This window comes from Gekko japonicus, unplaced genomic scaffold (genome assembly GCF_001447785.1).
Source record: "Gekko japonicus isolate JY-2015 unplaced genomic scaffold, Gekko_japonicus_V1.1 scaffold981, whole genome shotgun sequence".
Lineage (NCBI taxonomy): Eukaryota > Metazoa > Chordata > Lepidosauria > Squamata > Gekkonidae > Gekko > Gekko japonicus.
In genome coordinates, this window is record NW_015167567.1 from 102,389 (window position 1) to 122,783 (window position 20,395).

Here is a 20,395-nt window from a genome sequence, read left to right on the forward strand (position 1 = left end):
AGTCGAGTCTGACTCTAGGGTTGCGGTGCTCATCTCCGTTTCAAAGCCGAAGAGCCAGCGGTGTCTGAAGACGTTTCCGTGGTTATGTGGCCGACATGACAAAACACCAAGGCGCACGGAACGCTGTTATCTTCCCACCAAAGTGGTACCTATTTATCTACTTGCAATTTCTTGCTTTCGAACTGCTAGGTTGGCAGGAGCTGAAACTAGAGACGGGAGCTCACTCCGTCATGCGGCACACTCGGGTCTCGAATGGCTGAACTACCGGCCTTCCACAGCCTGCAGTTCAGCGTCTTAACCACTTGAGCCACCGCAGCTCCCTAAAGCGAGATATGATACTGTTAATTATTTTCTTTAGCCATATGAATTTCTTATGCAAGCGCAGGGAATCTTCCAAGGAAAACCATAGGTAGAAGAGCCAGAGATCGCTTTGGGCTACCTAATTATGTGCTTTTGGAGAACGCAGAAGAGAGGGAGGGAGTGGGGGATTCAGGGCAGCATTGTTGGAATTATTTATGTCCCATCACGCCTCCTAATAGTCCCGTTAACGAAAGAGACAAGCAGGCAGGGGGATAGCTGTGTGTGTATAAAGCAGAGACAAAAGAGCCAACCAGAGACAAAAGAGCCAACCATCGTGCAATAATACAATGTATGATACAGTTGGACATTTGACATGTCATAAAAATGACTTGGTCTATCTTGGTCAAACTTAAAGAGTCAGAATGGTATTAGTCAGGGCTTTTTTGGTAGAAAACCCCCAGCAGGAACTCATTAGCATAACAGGCCACACCCAACAGCAGAAACTCATTAGCATATTAGGCCACACCCCGGATAACACAGCTCATTAGCATATTAAGCCACACACCCATGTTACCAGGGGTGTGGTCGTCCAGCCACACCCACCTTTTGCTTCTTGTTCTGTTTAACTTGTTTGTGGTCAAAATCCAGGGCTTTTTTTGTAGCAGGAACTCCTTTGCATGTTAGGCCACACACCCCTAATGTAGCCAATCCAAATGAGTTTCTGCTGTTGGGCTTGGGTGTGGCCTATTATGCTAATGAGTTCCTGCTGGGCGTGGCCAACTCGGGAGCCAGCCGGAACTCCGTTCCTGTGCGTTCCTGCCCAAAAATAGCCCTGGTATTAGTGACTAGAGAGCAAGGGTCCCCAACCTTTTCCAGCCTGTGGGCACCTTTGGAATTCTGACACAGGGTTCAGTCACAAAATGGCTGCCACAGGAGGCGGGGAGTGAGGCTAGGCATCACCTTCAGGGTCAGGGAGTGAGGTTATGTCAGGGAGTGAGGCCATGCATAACTTTAACAATAGCTCTTCCGCATTTCAGACCAAAGCTCGGCTTAACACACTGCCTTTAAAAATGAACTTATCGTTTCAAAATCTTTTCTTGCATACAGACAGCTTACCTTACTTCCAGTCCCGCAATGAAGATCCTTCTGCTGTTGTGGCAGCAGGGCTTTTTTTGTGGAAAAAGCCCAGCAGGAACTCATTAGCATAATAGGCCCCACCCAACAGCAGACACTCATTAGCATATTAGGCCACACCCCTGACAGCACAGCTCATTGGCATATTAGGCCACACCCCCATGTTACCAGAAGTGTGGTCATCCAGCCACACCCACCTTTTGCTTCTTACTCTGTTTACCTTGTTTGTTGCCAAAACCCAGGTCCTTTTTTGTAGCAGGAACTCCTTTGCATGTTAGGCCACACACCCCCAATGTAGCCAATCCTAATGAGTTTCTGCTGTTGGGTGTGGTCTATTATGCTAATGAGTTCCTGCTGGGTGTGGCCAACTTGGAAGCCAGCCGGAACTCCGTTCCTGTGCGTTCCTGCCCAAAAAATAGCCCTGTGTGGCAGCAGTTGCTAAGGCAACATTTTTAAAAAATTGGCACTGACAATGAGATCTTTTGTGGCTGATAGCCCTGCTGGGCAGAAGTTTCACCTAGACTTGCCACTTTTAAAAAACACTTGGTGGGTGGGCACTGTGTTGGGCATCCCTGTGTTGGGCCTCAGACTAGGATTATGGAGTTCTCAGTTTAGAAGAAGGAGGTTAGTTTCCATTTCCTGCTTTTCTCTGGCCTAAGGAGTCTCAAAGCGCCTTACAGTCGCCTTCCCTTCCTCTCCAGGCACCTTGTGAGGCAGGTGGGGCTGAGAGAGTACTGAGGGAACTGGGACTGGCCCAGGGTCACCCAGCAGGTCTCATGTGTCTCAAAGCGCCTTACAATTGCGGCTTACAATAGTAGAAATATTGGGCAAGAATGTCTGAGCATTAACTTTATTAGAATAACTCCCTCCATATTTATTTATTTTTAAAAATCCTGTCCTGTCTCTTCAGAAAATTGCCTCGAGGCATTTCACAAAGTAAAGCAGTTCAACAAAATCTTAAACTAACAGCATAAAACCAAGTTAAGAAAAGAAGAAGAAGAGATTGGATTTATACCCTGCCCTTCACTACCCAAGGGAGTCTCAGAGCGGCTTACAAACCCCTTTCCCTTCCCCTCCCCACAACAGACACCCTGTGAGGTAAAAGAAGAAGAAGAAGAAGAGACTGGATTTATACCCCGCCCTTCACTACCCAAGGGAGTCTCAGAGCGGCTTACAAACCCCTTTCCCTTCCCCTCCCCACAACAGACACCCTGTGAGGTAAAAGAAGAAGAAGAAGAAGAGACTGGATTTATACCCCGCCCTTCACTACCCAAGGGAGTCTCAGAGCGGCTTACAAACCCCTTTCCCTTCCCCTCCCCACAACAGACACCCTGTGAGGTAAAAGAAGAAGAAGAAGAAGAGACTGGATTTATACCCCGCCCTTCACTACCCAAGGGAGTCTCAGAGCGGCTTACAAACCCCTTTCCCTTCCCCTCCCCACAACAGACACCCTGTGAGGTAGGTGGGGCTGAGTGAACTCTGACACAAACTGCTCTTTCAGGAACAGCTGTGCCAGAGCTTGTGACTGACCCAAGGTCACATCAGCAGGTGCAAATGGAGGAGTGGGGAATCAAACCCAGTTCTCCCAGATTAGAGTCCGCACACTTAACCACTACACTAAACTGGCTCTCGACATAAGCCTTTACATAAGGACATTGTCAGAGGCACAGAGCCCTCACGCTAGAAGTGACTACCAAAACAGCTTAAATAAAGCTGAACGCCCTCAGTTAAAAGCCTAGATTAAAAGAAATACCTTGGCCTGGTAAGACACTAGGGTAGGTGTCAGGTAGGGCTGCCAAGCCTCTGCTGGGAAAAGGGAAAACCTGCAAGTCATAGAACCTTAGAGTTGGAAAGGACCTCCAGAGTCATCTAGTCCAACCCCCTGCACAGTGCCGGAAATCCACAACTACCTCTGTGGAGTCTGTCCTCTCTAGGAACTGCCAGAAACTCAGTGGGTTTTATCAAAGAGTTTCCAGTGATTCCTAGGGAGGCGTAAGGTCACTTCTGGGGAAAATCTGGAAGTGACGTCTCACTGTTGCTGATGGCGTCCCTCCTCCAATCTCCTGCTGGTTGCCAAGCAAGCTTCAAAGGGGAGGGCATTACAAAGGTGACATGCCACTACCGAAAAAGCCCCATCTCCGGTTGCCCCCTGCCTCACTTCTTCTAGCAGGGACATGGGGAACAGTGCTTGGAAAGAGGGTTTTAACTTGTAGGCAGACAGTACTGAAGCAAGGACCCTGGTCTCAAGCCATCTAGGGCCTAAAGGGATCAGCACTTGGAGATGTGCCCGGAAACAGATGGGCAGCCAGGTATAGGCTTTAATCGCCCACAGGTTTGATAGGCGTGGTGATCGTAAAAAGAAATTTGTTTAGTAAAACCATGAGATTAACTGTGAAAAAACACACACACATATATACACACACACACACACACACACATATAGGTAAAGGTAAAGGTTCTCTTGCTCGAAAGCCAGTCGAATCCGACTCTAGGGTTGCGGTGCTCATCTCTGTTTCAAAGCCGAAGAGCCAGCGCTGTCCGAAGACGTTTCCGTGGTCATGTGGCCAGCATGACTAAACACCAAGGCGCACGGAACGCTGTTACCTTCCCACCGAAGTGGTCCCTATTTATCTACTTGCAATTTCTTGCTTTCGAACTGCTAGGTTGGCAGAAGCTGGAACTAGAGACGGGAGCTCACTCCGTCATGCGGCACACTCGGGTCTCGAACTGCTGAACTACCGACCTTCCACAGCCTGCAGTTCAGTGTCTTAACCACTTGAGCCACCGCAGCTCCAATATATATATATGGTCTAAAATTCAGTCATTATAGGGTTAATGTGTGTTTACCTTGTGTACTATGCTTTAGACTGGCAGAGAACCAATGGGAAGGAAGTCGGAGAAACTGAAGCCTATTTACTAACAATCATTGGTTAATGCATTCCAGTGATTTCTTTCTAGGGATCAAGAAGGAAGAAGCATCCCCATTATTGTAGACCGGTGTGGTCAAAGTGTAAAGGTGTAGTCTTAGGCGTCTCTGTTGTTTTGTGGATTACCTGTGAACCCTTCCCTTAGAAATAAAAAGGTTTTTACATAGAAGAAAATGCCTCCTCTCCAGGGAAGCAAAGATCCATTGCAATCCCTGAATATCTAACTACTTTGCCAATTTTTCCAACACAGAGGAGGCTTGCCGTTGCCTGCCTCTGCGTAGCGACCCTGGACTTCCTTAGTGGTCTCCTGGTCCAACTACAAACCAGGGCCAATCCTGCTTAGCTTCCGAGATCTGATGAAATCAGGCCAGTCTGGGCCATCCAGGTCGGGGCACATGTAACTATAGCATCTGTATCTACAGTTGTTGGTGCTGCGGTGGCTCAAGTGGTTAAGACGCTGAACTGCAGCAATCCACAATCTTGCCTCGACCATAACCAGGCCAGCCTCTAAACGGATTGCAGCATTTGAAACGCTTGTTGGAACTTGAAATATAGCTCTTAAAAATTTCGATTGTGTTCTTTCAAGTAAGGTCAAGTTTGTCAGGAGAGACAAAGGAGCTCCATATAATAATTGGGGTAATACCTTTACAGTGAATAACTTAATGGCAGCTTCTAAGTTACGACCTCCTTTGGACCAGAAGAACCTTTGAATAGCTCCAGCGCTTTTCTTTGCATTAGCTGACAGGTAATCAACATGGCCTTTCATATGACCGGACGACTGAAATACAACTCCAAGGTATCTATAGCAACGAACTTGCTCAATGGTACGAGAGTCAATAACCCATTTAAACATCCTAGGCCTATTGGCAAAAGCCATTATTTTAGTCTTCATATAATTTATCTCTAAGCAATTCTGATTACAGTATTGCATAAGAGCACACATAGCTCTCTTAAGTCCCTTAGGGGTCCTAGAAAGCAAGACGGCATCGTCTGCATAAAGCAAGATTGAGATGTGTCTGTCTGCAAGCTTTGGAGGATGAAATTCAGGTTTGTACAAAAACTGTACCATGTCATTGATGTAAATATTAAATAAAAGAGGTGCCAAGATACATCCTTGTTTTACTCCTCTATCTGACCTGATCATCCTAGTAAGATGACCTTGAGGATTACATCGTACCCTAATAAAAGTATTTTTGTGAAGAGCTCTCAATAAAAACAGTAAGCGCCTATCTATCGTAGAAGATTTCAACTTTTCCCATAGGATTGTTCTTGAGACAGAATCAAATGCGGATTTAAAATCTACGAAAGCTGCATACAATGAGGTTAAAGAATTCGAAGAGTATTTGGAAATCAAGTGATTCAATATCACACACTGATCTAAACATGACCGTCCCTCTCTAAAGCCTGCTTGTTCCTGTCTCAAAAGACCTTCCTGCTCCATCCAGTCTTTTAGCTTCCACTGTAAGTGTTTTGAATAAAGCTTACTTATTATACTTAGCAGACTGATCGGCCTATAATTAACAGGATCCTCTCTGTTCCCTTTCTTGTAAATAGGCACTATTATTGCCACCCCCCAGTCTTTAGGTATTCTACCAGTTCTATCTATAGTTGTAAATAAGGTAGCAAGAACTGGAACCCACCACTCGAGGTTCCTCTTGATCAGGTCTGCACATATAAGATCAGAACCTGGGGCTTTGTTGGAACTCAGGGTCTGTATGAGGTTCTTAATTTCTTGAGGATGCACAGGGGACCAAGAGGGTAAGGTAGCTATATCCAGGACCTCTGAAGCAGCCTCATCCTGACCTTGGTAGAGCTGCTCAAAATAATTTTCCCAAGTTTCAGGGAGAATTGTATTACTGCACACTGAGGGAGGTCTAGTATTACAATTAGAGACCATATTCCAGAATAAACAGGGATTTTTATCTCTGCATGCTGAGCTTAATTGCTCCCATGCAAGGGCTATGGCGGCCTTCTTTTTTCGCTGTATCAAGGCCTTATATTGTTTCTTTAAGATTTTCATGTCCTCTAGGGTGTCCTTATCTTCATCACACCTATATTTGATATACATAGCATTAAGAGCACTTTTCAAAGATCTACACTCTTTATCAAACCAAGACCTTGAATTACTATTAATTAATCTATTTTGTTTAAAGGAAGGCTTCCCCATTACATTTTGTATTTCTCTTATAATATGAGCATAAGCGTCCAGATGTAAATCATCCTGACCCTCAATTCCTAACTTAGTTAAACACTCATCGAGGACACCAGAACTCAAAAGTTCTACAATTTCTTTCTCTTTCCTTTCATTCCAGGGTACCCTATAATACTCATTTCCTTCCACATTACCCTCCAGATGTAAATCTGTAATTCGAGGATCATAGTTCGGTGCCACAAATCTCAAAATAGTAGGGAAATGATCACTCTCTAGGTATGAGGAGACTTCAAATAGTTCAACCAAGCTTAACATATTCCCTGAGACAATAATATAATCAATAGCACTCCTCCTCTCACCAGAGCAATAAGTAAATTCAGCTGGATAATCTGTGGGGTATGAACCATTTAAAATATGGCAATTAATGCCATTTACCATTTGTAAAAAGCTATAACCAGCAGAATTAAACTTTTGATCTTTTGAGCATCTCACAAGTGGGGGAGTAGGTACTTGCTCCTCTGGGGGACAGGTATTGTATCTATCATAAAGAAAATTGTTATTTGGACCTATTCTAGCATTAAAATCTCCCCCGACTATCAAATAAGCAGTTGGATACTCACTAATTAAATTCCAGATATATGTTTCAAGGCCAGCCCAATCTATATCATTCTGAGGGGGACAATAGACATTAATAATTAAACATGTTGTCTGAGAGTACATCAACACTAATGCCATAGCCACTTGATTAAAGGGAACCAGTTGTTTAGCCCTTACGTTGAGTATAGTCGAAATTAATATACCCAATCCCCCTTTTGCTCTCCCCCTTTTAGAGGGCAGTGCTTGAAGATCATATGTTTTATACCCATTAAAAATAATGGGATCTACCCGCCAAGTCTCCTGCAGCAAAATTACATCAAACTTCCTTAAAAAGGTTACAGTTTCAGCATCCCTCAATCTATTGGCCCATCCCATGACATTCCATGACATTAAAGAGATAATCTGTGAGTTGTTGTATCCATCAGAGGAAGTTGAATTATGTAGTCAGTCAGAAGAGATCAAATCCAATTGGCCTGTTCGGTCACTAAACACACATCCATTACCTCTAACTTCCTTGTTCTTAAGAGGATTATTATCATGGATATCATTGTTAGATTTCCCAGACATGTCTTCATTAAAGTCCATCACAGGATCTGGGGAAGCAGAATCACTATTAACAGGAGTATTAGGGGCAGTAAAAAATTGGAGCCTCTCCTTATTTCTTTGGAAGTTGCGACTTTGATTCCCCAGCGACTGGAGGTTAGTCCTCAATGTCTCAAGTCTATTAACAATCACAGCTTGGTCCTCTGTTGGTAAATTTGAGTAAGAGTTTATCAAATCATCCTCTACGGAATTGTCGAGATTCAGGCCTTCATGTGTTTGGACTGCTGAAGGTAAATTCCTTCCTGCGGGAGTAACTGCCATAGCAACCACTCTAGTTGTTAGGTCCTCTTCCCTCTGGCTGGAGAAATCCATCAAATCAGGTTGCAGAGACTTCTGGTTTTGAGCAGCTTGATATTCCTTACAGTTCTTCCTCAGAAGTGGAACAGGTCTTGATGTATTCAAAAAGGCACGAGCCGGGAAGATCCCTTTGCTTTTAAATACTGCAATCTGTCTCATTATTAGTGATGGAATCCTCTCACTTGCAAATGTGAGCAGGACTCTCTGCACTTGGCCTGGTTGGCTAATGATTTCTAGCTCTGTCAAGTCTAGCCTAAAGGTCCTCTTCCCTAATAACGAGCTCAAGTGTCTTAGGACCTTAGGTTTTGTGTTCCATAAAGGTAGCCAGCCTCTGTATCTGCAGATTGTCAAACCTATTTTTTTGGGCTGAAAAACCAGCTGGAACTTAGAGCTTCCATCATCCCTTTTGCATGGAAAAGAAGAGACTGAAGGTAATTCTTTACTCCCAGGCATTGTTTGCACATTAGCAGGATTGTGTTGTAAACCTCTAGTTGTCCCACTCATCATCTCAAGTTTTCCAAGTTTCTCATTAATTTCATTTAGGCGCCTCAGAATACATTTAACTGTTATAGCAGTCAGATCTATTAAATTATCCAGCTGCCTTTCACAATCACAGCAGCTTCCTTTTTCTTTTAAAGGGGCAGTATCTGCTTCTGTTAAAAACTCTTCACTTTCTATCTGCTCGCTCCTGGTTTTATCAGCTAAAATTGCATATTTATTTGCAACAGGAATGTTATAAGCGATCCCTCCAGCAAAAAAGTCATCTATCTTCGTTTGTTTATGTGCTGGAGGGGAGGAAATTCCATCCCCCTCAGTATCTCTTGGGCGTTTTCCAGCACCCATTAGGCTTCGGTTACAAAGACAATTTCAAGAGCCTCAGCTGATAAGGAAAAGTAAATGCTGAGCAAAAGGAACAAGTCCAGTATTAACAATACGAGATATCTTGTAAATCCAGCAGGGAGGCAATTCAGAAGAAGAATAAAACAAAAAGAAAGGAGCCACAAAAAAACGCTCACCAGCCGTCGGCCATCTTTTCTGCCTGCCGGCCTTGACCTAGTTCGGCCCACGCTAGCTTGATCCCATCAGATCTCAGACGAAGCAGGATCAGCCCTGGTTAGCCCTCGGACGGGAGACCCCAATGAAGTCAAGGGTCGCTACGCAGAGGCAGGCAATGGCAACCCACCTCTGTATGTCTCTTGCCTTCAAAACCGTACAGGGTCACTGAGAGTTGGTTGCGACTTGATGCCACACTTTAGATATGTGCCCAAGTTTCAGGTAAAGTTCCTATGTGGTTGTTTGGTTTTTATGCCGGAGCATCAGGATATCCAGCCTACAGTTTCGAACACTGAAGAAAAGAATGAAATTAAGACACAACAAAGGCAAAATGTAACAACAACTGTTAAAAACAAACCAAGAAGTCTGTTTTCAAAGGTAGGCGCAGGAGACAGCTGGCTGATTCTTCCTGTCTGAAGATGCTCAGTGGGCTAGCAGCTGGCCAGTAGGGGGAGCTTTAGTGTACTACTAGTCTGGTTTAGGGATGTGCATTCGGTTCGTCTATGGGGCTATAATGGAAACTATGAACTATAATGGTCCCCATAGGCTATCATTGAGCCAGGAAAAAAGTATTTATTTATTTTTTGCACACCCTTATCATGTTTTTCAGTATGATTTGTAAGCTGCCTTGAGTCACAGGGAAGAGTGGGATATAAATATCTGAATAAATACGTCGTTTGGGCAGGTGGATAACATTGAAGCGACGTCCTGTTTGTTAGGTTAGGCAGCGTTCTGACAGTGATTGTTCCACCTTGGTTATACTTGACCTGTAATGCTGGTTGTCATATTTCACTAAAAATACCCAAAGCAGAATGTAAGAGTCCCCCCCCCCCAAGCGCTGGTATGTTTTCTATAAGTCAGTGGGCATCATATAGCCCGTCAATTCTGACACAAGCTGTATACTCGTTCTTAGTAATGGACTGTCATTAAACACTTATCTTCTGAAGAAGCCTTGGTGTATGGTGTGATCCTGCTAAGCAACCTGACACTGGATGACTGCCCCTTTGTAATCTCCCCTGCCGTCTGGCGGTGAGGGGAAGCGTTGTTAGTCCCTGAACAGGCTTGCTCCCATCAGTCCTCACGCCAAGACCCCTTAAGGTGGCTCCCAAATCTGGTAAATGGCATGCAGGCCAATTTCTCTAAACGGATCCGGCCCCATGCTGTTACCACCACAAGAGCTCGGTGGGACTCCCGTCCAGCTCCTGCCAATGCTCCTACAGCTACAGCCAAGATCGTATAGGACGCTGGGCATGCTGGGGGCGGGGCCACGGTCATCCGAGGGAAAACTCTATGGTTTTCTCTTGGATGGTCGTGGCCCCGCCCCCAGCGTGCCCGGCGTCCTAACGTCACTTCCGGGTGATGTGCGTGCGGTGCACGCATGCACCAGTCGCCGGACGGGAGTCCCCCGCCGCGGCGATTTTTCAACTTGCCAACCCTAACCCCTGTAGAGGACAACATTTTGTGTAATGAAATTTGACTTAATTCTGTTTTCTCGTATAATGTTTAAAACACAGTTTAAATATAGTTTAAAAGAATTCATTCTGAGATTTTTACAAGGTTATGGAAATGATCTTCTAAAAAGAATAACTGACGCAATAGTCAGATGTAGACCTGCTCGTAACTTTTAATGCTGCTTGCTTTTTTCACTCACGAGGCAGAATTTTTGCTGACAGCTCTGTAGAGCTTAGAGGGACCATCGATCCCCGCCCTTTGTTTATCTTCCAGGGGTGATGTACAGCCTCCCGTTTGTCTGTGGTCAAATAACATCATTCCCTGAAGCCACCAAATACCGCTGCAGAAATTGTAGCTTTCCATTTTATTACGGGGGTCCAGCACCAACCAGACTAGGGGTGTGCAAAAAAAAAAAAATTCAGCCCGGCTTAAAGCTCAAATCACATCCATCCATCCATCCATCCATCCATCCATCCATCCATCCATCCATCCATCGCCACTGGAAATAAGCAGCATAAAAACTATCCATAAAAGAGAAGCAGGCCTTTAAGGGAAGACACCCGCCCCCAATTAAAAGCCTGGGTAAAAGCCTTGAGGCCTAGCGAGCCTCAAGGGGGAGAGCGTTTCAAAGGCAGGATGTCACCCCAGAAAATGCCCTGTCTCCAGCTGTCACCCACCTCATCTCTGAAGATGGGGGCACAGAGAGCCGGGCTTGAGAGGCAGATTTGAACTGGTGGGCAGGACAGTACAGGAGGAGACGGTCCTTCACTCCTTACCTTCCCAGCAGCTTCTGTGATGCGACCATTTCTAACAGGCTACGGGAGGGAAGACACTCTCTCCAACTCCTCGTGAGCCTTGTAAGGAAGGGAGTACACTTTTGGCACCACCTAGGCCAGAGGGGACAAGAACAGCATCACATTCACCCAAATCCCTCTACGGGATTTTTTTTTTTTTTTGTCTGAATCATGTATAGCTCCAAAGGCAGCTTGCACAAGAGCAATCTGAAGACCCCTCCCAGAACGGCCCGAAGGTCCAGCGTCCTGTTTTCCACAGTCCTACTAGTGTGTTTCTACCCATCCCTTTCTCCAAGGAACTCAGGGTGACGCACTTGGTTCTCCTTTCTCACTCCCAGGGGTTTTTTTGTAGAAAAAGCCCAGCAGGAACTCATTAGCATATCAGGCCACACCCTGAGATAGCAGCTCATTAGCATATTAGGCCACACCCCCACGTTACCAGAAGTCTGGTCATCCAGCCACACCCACCTTTTGCTTCTTCTTCTATTTACCTTGTTTGTTGTCAAAACCCAGGGCTTTTTTTTTTGTAGCAGAAACCCTTTGCATGTTAGGCCACACACCCCTAATGTAGCCAATCCTAATGAGTTTCTGCTGTTGGGTGTGGCCTATTATGCTAATGAGTTCCTGCTGGGCGTGGCCAACTTGGGAGCCAGCCGGAACTCCATTCCTGTGTGTTCCTGCCCAAAAATAGCCCTGCTCACAACAAACCCCTGATAACAGAGGTAGATGAGGCTGATACAGGGCGAGTGGCTCAAGATCATCCACAGTGCTGCCCTAAGCAGTTAAACCCTTCTAAGGGTTAGAACGGATAAAAGGAAGTCCTTCTTCACCCAGAGAATGACTAGCAGATGGAATTCACTGCCACAGGAGGTGGTGGAGGCTACAAGCACGGAAGACTTCAAGAGGGAATTGGATAAACATATGGAGCAGAAGTCCATCAGTGGCTATTAGCCACAAGGTATAGATAGGAGCTCTCGGTCTGGGGCAGTGTTCCCTCTAAGCTGAGTTAGCGTGAGTTAGCTCACAGTTTTTTAGCCTCCAGCTCACATATTTTTGTCTTAGCTTAGGAAGGATGGCTCCAGAGCAAACTAATTTATGCAGTAGCCAAATTGCTTGCTCACAACATTAATGCCAGTAGCTCACAAAGTATGATTTTTGCTCACAAGACTCCAAGCTTAGAGGGAACACTGGTCTGGGGCAAGTGATGCTCTGTATTCTTGGTGCTTGGAGGGTATCCTGCCACTGCTCATGGAGATCCCATTCTTCCATCACAGCTAATAGCAGTTGATAAGCGTTTGAATCTGCAAATTCCTTTTTCTGCTTTGAATTCTGATGAGTGTGACTGACAGTGGGCCAGTTTGGCGTAGTGGTTAGGAGCGTGGATTCTAACCTGGGAGAACGGGGTTTGATTCCCCACTCCTGCACGTGCAGCTGCTGGTGTTGACCTTGGGTCAGTCAGAAGTCCTTTCAGAGCTGTTCTCTCAAGAGCAGTCCTAGAAAGAGCTCTCTCAGCCCCACTTACCTCACAGGGTGTCTGTTGTGGGGAGGGGAAGGGGAAGGAGTTTGTAAGCCGCTCCGAGACTCCCTTGGGTAGTGAAGGGCGGGGTATAAATCCAATCTCTTCCTCTTCTTCTTTTACCTCACAGGGTGTCTGTTGTGGGAAGAGGAAGGCAGTTTGTAAGCCACTCTGAGACTCCCTTGGGTAGTGAAGGGCGGGGTATATAAATCCAATCTCTTCCTCTTCTTCTTTTACCTCACAGGGTGTCTGTTGTGGGGAGGGGAAGGGAAAGGAGTTTGTAAGCCGCTCTGAGACTCCTTCGGGTAGTGAAGGGCGGGGTATAAATCCAATCTCTTCTTCTTCTTTTACCTCACAGGGTGTCTGTTGTGGGGAGGGGAAGGGAAAGGAGTTTGTAAGCTGCTCTGAGACTCCTTCGGGTAGTGAAGGGCGGGGTATAAATCCAATCTCCTCTTCTTCTTTTACCTCACAGGGTGTCTGTTGTGGGGAGGGGAAGGGAAAGGAGTTTGTAAGCTGCTCTGAGACTCCTTCGGGTAGTGAAGGGCGGGGTATAAATCCAATCTCTTCTTCCTCCTCCTGTGTCAGGCAAAGGTCTCTTTTTCCCACCCCATTACATGAGATTCTCTAAGTGGAGATGCTGTGGTTCGAACCTGGGGCTTTCTGCATGCCAAGCATCTGCTCTCTTCAGCACCTGCCGTACATACTCCGTCCTCCCCTCCAGTCGTCAGCAGTTGTGTCACACTTTCAAAGCACGTCTAATCATTTCCCCAAATGTGCCCTGGAAGTTTGCTGCGGCTGCTGAGAATTCTTTCTTGGATCTCCCTAGTTTTCCCTTTACAGGACTACAGTTCCCAGAGATCCCTCTTCCACCAGTTTTATAGGGACCAGCACTGATAGGCTCTGTGCGTTCCACCTACCCAGCCCAACGGTTTCTAGCCTGACATCGTATGACCCTCTTTCCGGTTCCTTTTCTTTTCAGATATCGTCCTGGTTCTGGAGCCGACGGAGCGGTATCAGATAGTGAAGGGGTTTGGCGGTTCGGTCACCGATGCAGCCTCCATAAATATCCTCTCCCTAACGCCGGATACCCAGAACAATTTGCTCCGTTCCTACTTCTCAGAGGATGGTGAATAAGGAATTGGAGGGCTGGGGACAGGGGGATGACTTGAGGATATAAGGAGATAGCAGTCCACATTTTCCCCCTTGTTATTCCCCCCCTCCCCCCACACTTCTGTAGGGATCGAGTACAACGTGATACGTATCCCCATGGCGAGCTGCGACTTCTCCATGCGTCTGTACACGTACGCTGACTGGCCAAATGACTACGCGTTGAAACACTTCAGCTTGGTCGAGGAGGACGTCAAGATGAAAGTGAGTGTTGCGAGGGGCGTCTGCGCATGCGTGGAAGCGGCTGGAGGGGAGAAGTTGCTGCTGAGGTACAGGCCCAACTGTTTTGGCCGGCTTTGGGTGGGACACTGGTGACCTGTCAACAGGTCCCCCCACAGTTTAGTGTCGTGGTTAGGAGTGTGGACTCTAATCCGGGAGAACCGGGTTTGATTTCCCCCACTCCTCCACTTGCAGCTGCTGGGTGACCTTGGGTCAGTCACAAGTTCTCTCAGAGCTGTTCTCTCAAGGGCAGTCCTCGAGAGAGCTCTCTCAGCCCCACCTCCCTCACAGGGTGTCTGTTGTGGGAAGGGGAAGGAGATTATAAACTGCTCTGAGACTCCAAGTGAAGGGCAGGGTATTTATTTATTTATTTATTTATTTATTTATTTTTGGGATTTATGTCCCGCCCCATCCAGTATTCAGCTCGTGGCGGCTTACAGAAGTTAAAACATATATACAACAGCATGATAAAACAATATATCCGATATAAAATTTGGTGCTTAATTAATTAACATAAAATCCAAGATGGACGACGTCCCACACTGGCGGCCAAGTTCTTCGTAGCAGGAGCTCCAGGAAGAGTGTTTTCCAGATCTATTGGGCGGCAACTACCCCAACATGGGGTAGGTAGTTAGGATATCATTGATGGAACAGTGACGGCGGCGGCTCCCCCTCAAAGGCCTGGCGGAAGAGCTCCGTCTTACAGGCCCTGCGGAACTGCACTAGGTCCCGCAGGGCCCGAGTCTCTTCCGGGAGCTCATTCCACCAGGTGGGAGCCGCCACCGAAAACGCCCTAGTTCTGGTTTGGGTCAACTTCGCTTCCCGGTGGCCTGGAACCTCCAGCCGATGGAAGTTCCCCGATCTCAGTGCTCCAATCTCCTCTCCCCCCCCAGGAGAGACAGCCACAGCGTGGGTAGAGCAAGCTTGAGGAAAGAGCTTCAGTGATTCTCATTTACCCTCCTTTCGGCTCTCCTCCTGGCTTTCATCGTAGCTGTCAGAGCCTAGCCACACTTTTTCACTGCCGGTTGTTGTTGTTCAGTCGCACAGTCGAGTCCGATTCTTCGCGACCCCATGGACCAGATCTCTGCAAGAAAGTAAGTGAGGTGTGATGGGCATATTTGCCAGGCCAGCAGCAGACCCAGTGCAGTGTGCCCCCCAGAACCAGTGCCACTGTGGCAGTCAGTGCCCAAACCCAACAGAACTCAGGTCAAATGCCCCCAGAGATTCTCTGATTTGACCTCTGTTGGGTTTGGGCACTGACTGCCACAGTGGTACTGTTTCTGGGGGAGACCATTGCACAGGTTCTGCTGCTGGCCTGGTAAACATGCCCCCTCACAGCACCACACCTCACTTACTTTCTTGCAGAGACATTCTCAGGGAGACACTGCTGCCTGCCTTTTCCCCATCTCTATAGGAAACAATGGAGGATTGGCGGCACCCTCTTTCGATGCCCCTAGAATTGGACCCCCTGGTCCAATCTTTTCCAAACTTGGGAAGTCTTTTGGAGAGAGGCTTCAGCAGCTACAGCCCCCTGAATACTTGTTAGAGGATTTTTGCCATTGACTACAATGGCCCCATTGGATATAATGGACCTGAACATTTTCAGGTACCAATACAATACCAGCATTGGTATTCGGGTATATTCGGGAGTCCCGAAAAAATTCGGCTGTATTATACCTGAATCTGGGGGGGAAAACACAAATCCCCCCCGCCCACCCCTATTCTTGATCCTCTAGACTCCAGCTCTTTCTGGGCATGATGGTCCTCCTTAGTTCCCATTCCCTCAGTAGTTGTGACATATGGTGTAGTGACAGTTTGGTGCAGCGGTTAGGAGTTTGGTGATAGTTTGGTGTAGTGGTTAAGAGCAGTGGTCTCTAATCTGGAGAACCGGATTTGATTTCCCATTTCTCCACATGCAGCCAGCTGGATGACCTTGGGTCAGTCACAGTTCTCTCTGAGCTATTCTCTCAAGGGCACCTCTCTCAGCCCCACCTATCTCACAGGGTGTCTGTTGTGGGGAGAGGAAGAGAAGGAGATTGTAAGTCGCTCTGAGACTCCCGAGTGAAGAGTGGGGTATAAATCAAACTCTTCTTCTTGGTCTCTCTGTAGATCCCTATCGTTCATCGTGCCAAGGCCATGTCTAAGAAACCGATCTCCTTGTTCGCCAGCCCATGGACTGCTCCAATCTGGATGAAAACCAACAACGACTGGAAGGGGAAGGGGTCTCTGAAGGGGGATGCAGGCAACAGAATTCACAAGACATGGGCCAACTATTTTATCAGGTAAATGGACTTGGGGGTTGGAGGGGTGCAGGCTCTCCCCCAGGCATCCTGTTGGGGGGCCCTGCCCTCGTGGCCACTATTCACCTGATGCTTTTTCTCTGAAAGCAGAAAGATCCCTAGGCTAGCATACAAGGCACTAGATTTCTTAGTCAGGAGACAAACTCTCTTTAGTAGAAGAAAACATCCTCCGGGTTCATGTCCGGGCGCAGTTGCCTGCGGTCCCATCCCAACATGTCCCCAATATAATATGAAAGCTGTCTTTGTGGCATGGAAAGCATGGCCCAAATTACACTGGACATTGGGAACCTGTGACAGTGGGCAAAATACAGGTCACTGTCTTCTGTTCCATACTGGGGTTTAAAGCTGCTGGGGACTGGGGCAGGATTTCTGATCAAGGGCCCAAGTGTGTGTGTGTGTTGGGGGTGAGTTTAACCTTCCTCTCCTCTTCCCTAGCACCCTGGCTCCAATTCAAATCACGGCCCCCATGGCTTCTATGGGCAATCTCTCCTTATATATAATTGAATAGTGGGTGCCAAAGTTCTAATTCTAAAATGCACTCCCTTAGTGTATGGCTGATGGCACTGCTCCTCAGCATATATCGCCACCAATCAGAAGGCAAAGCCCGGGTCCTGCCCACACTACAACTGCTGCGATAACCTGGTCTTTTGCATATGGAAGCTGATTGGACTTCAGTCCATTCCACACCTCAAACTCCCCCCCCCCGCACGGCAGTTGGATTTTTAAGTTGAACCTCATAGGGGAGAGGAGAATGGGTAACAATGGTTACCACTCTCCAGGTGAAGGCTACAGATAACTCAAACATACAAATGCTCTTCAGGTAGCAGAGATCAGTCCCTCTGGAGAAAACAGTGGACTCTGTCATTAAACCCTGCTGAGGTCGCCACAGGAAACTGACACTGCCCAAAGCCAGAGCACTCTCCCAGAGCCTCTTTCTAGATCTCGTTGTATTTATTTCCGCAACGGGCATTATTTCTAGTTAAACTATGTGTCAGGAGAATTTGATGACGCAGCTTTAAGGTGTCTCGGTTTGGGGGGGGGGGCGTCTACAGGCCAGGATTCCAGATTCTAGTGCTTTGCATTATCCCTGAACTAGCTTATTATTAGTGACAAAATTCAAGTTTATTCAAGTTTAGTTTATTCGGCATGTATCCCGCCCTCCCCGCTGAAGCAGGCTGAGTTGCACCACAGTCCAGTTGCACCACAAAATTTCCCAGTGGATAAGCTAGCATGCGTCAAAGCTCGCCTAGTCAGATCTGACGAAGGGGGGTGTTGACTTTTGTGGGGGTTCAAATCACGACACACCACAACAGATTTCTTGAAGCAGCAGATCAGCTCTGTCTCTCTGTACCAAGCTGTTCTTCTGAGCTCACAGGCTCTCTCGCAGCAGCATTTTATTAGAATCAAGAAGGCTCAGTCAAATTCGTTACAACAGAGCAAAAGACTTTGTAAGCTTAAAAAGCACAGTGTATTTCACAGAATGTTCCTTTCTCATAGCTTAAGTTATCTTTCTTTAAATGTTGCAGATCTTGTACATTCTCTGAGTTATTTAACAGTCTCATGCAGACTCAGCAAAGATTGTCTCCTGCTTGCCAATCTCCCATTGTCAGTTTCCATGTGAGAACTTGAGAACTCGTCCTGGGTTTGCCTCACGGGATTTGTTCTCATATCCCACCGGGGGGGAGGGGGCTCAAATAGGCTGGAAAATGTTGGTCCCTAAAGGTGCTGCCGGATGTGAATTTTGTTCTACCGTTACAGGCTAACACAGGTACCCACCTGAAATCATTTATAACACACCTTAAATCGAAGTACTGTCCATCACATTGATCTGTTATCTTGTTGTATTATAGTTCTGAACCCCCCCCCCCCCCCTCAAATAAAGTGGGCTCTTGATAGAATTAAACCTGAACCCTCCCTGGAAGCTATCATGAGTAGACTACTTTGGTCACATCATGAGAAAACAAGAGAATGATGCTAGGAAAAGTTGGAGGCAGCAGGAAAAGAGGATGACCCAGCGTGAGACGGAACGACTCCATCAAGGAAAACATCCACAAAAGGGCCCTCAGTTTGCAAGACCTGAGCTAGGCTGTTAATGAATGGAGGTTTTGAAGGACATGAATTCATAAGGTCGCCATAAGTCGTAAATGAATTGGCGACACTTAACACACATTATAAGAACATAAGGGACGCCAATGTTGGATCAGGCCAAAGGCCCATCCAGTCCAACACTCTGTGTCACACAGTGGCCAGAAATACCAGGTGCCATCAGGAGGTCCACCAGTGGGGCCAGGACACTAGAAACCCTCCCACTGTTGACCCCCCCAAGCACCAAGAAGACAGAGCATCACTTGCCCCAGAGCCCCTATCTATACCTTGCGGCTAATAGCCACTGATGGACCTCTGCTCCATATGCCTATCTAATTCCCTTTTGAAGCCGTCCTGGTGGGTACTGTCGTGTTGGTCTGAAGCAGCAGAAAAAAGTTTTGAGTCCAGTGGCACCTCTAAGACCAGCACAGTTTAATTGTTGGTATAACTTTCGTGTGCATGCACGCTTCATCCGGTACATTATAGTTTACGTTATAGTTCTGTTATTTATTATCTTTTCGTAAAAATAAAAATCCGAGGCTTCCTCTTGGAACTTAGGGCAGCATGCATAGATCTTTCGCAGGGCTCTTTTTGTAGCAGGAACTCCTTTGCATATTAGGCCCCTAATGTAGCCAATCCTCCAAGAGCTTACAGTAGCTCCTGTAAGAAGAGCTCTGTAAGCTCTTGGAGGATTGGCTACATTAGGGGTGTGTGGCCTAATATGCAAAGGAGTTCCTGCTACAAAAAGAGCCCTTGTCTGTTTTTATCCTTACAATGACCCTGAAGCGTAAATTAGACCAGGAGCAGGCAACTTTGAGGGGCCCAATTCCTAGGGATGTGTGTGTGGAATTTGCTGTCTGCTTGTGAATATTTATTTATTTATTTATTTAGGTATTTTTACCCCGCCCTCCCCGCGAGCGGGCTCAGGGCGGCTTACAGGGGCTTACAGTCCTTACATAAAATCCAATAAAATCCAGTAAAACAATCAATAACATATTAATAACAATAAAGTGCTTTAATGCTCCAAGATGGCTTAAGTTGTTAGTCCAGAAAATGGTCCGAGTCTGTCAGCTGGTTTTGCTTCTGCGTGGGTCACCTTATTGCCGGAGTATCAGGCATCCCAGTCTAGATGACATTCCACCGTTGGTGATGGTGGAGTGGCGGCGGCCCCTACATAAAGGCCTGGTGGAAGAGCTCCGTCTTGCAGGCCCTGCGGAATTGCATGAGATCCCGCAGGGCCCTGATCTCTTCCGGGAACTCATTCCACCAGGTAGGGGCCGCCACTGAGAAAGATCTTGTCCTCGTTGCAGCATAGTGCACCTCCCGGGGGCCCGGAACCACTAAACGGTTCTGGGTCCCTGACCGAAGTGCTCTTGGGGGTATATATGGGGAAAGGCGGTCCCTCAGGTAGGTCGGACCCAGGCCATATAGGGCTTTAAAGGTGAGTACCAGCACTTTGAAGCGGACTCGGTATGCTATTGGCAGCCAGTGCAGCGCCTTCAACCCAGGCTTGATGTGCTCCCACCTGGGGAGGCCCATCAGCAGCCTAGCCGCCGCATTCTGCACTAGCTGCAGCCTCCGGATCAGCAACAAAGGCAGCCCCATGTAGAGAGCGTTACAGTAGTCTAGCCTTGAGGTGACCGTCGCATGGATCACTGTAGCCAGGTTTTCGTGGTCGAGGAAGGGAGCCAACTGCCGAGCCTGCCTCAGATGGCAAAATGCAGACCTGGCAGTGGCTGCTACCTGGGCCTCCATTGTTAAGGAGGCATCCAGGAGCACTCCCAAACTCCTAACCTCCG

General features: G+C 47.1%; 1 protein-coding gene across 1 annotated transcript in view; it reads left to right on the forward strand.

Annotated features, from left to right (window-relative positions):
* LOC107112643 (glucosylceramidase-like) overlaps nt 1–20,395 on the forward strand; it is an 80,117-nt gene that overhangs the window by 19,029 nt on the left and 40,693 nt on the right. Inside the window, exons 4-6 of the mRNA XM_015413839.1 lie at nt 13,805–13,951; nt 14,063–14,196; nt 16,321–16,493. Of these exons, the coding sequence (XP_015269325.1) occupies nt 13,805–13,951; nt 14,063–14,196; nt 16,321–16,493 (454 nt within the window). The remainder of the gene's footprint in view (nt 1–13,804; nt 13,952–14,062; nt 14,197–16,320; nt 16,494–20,395) is intronic.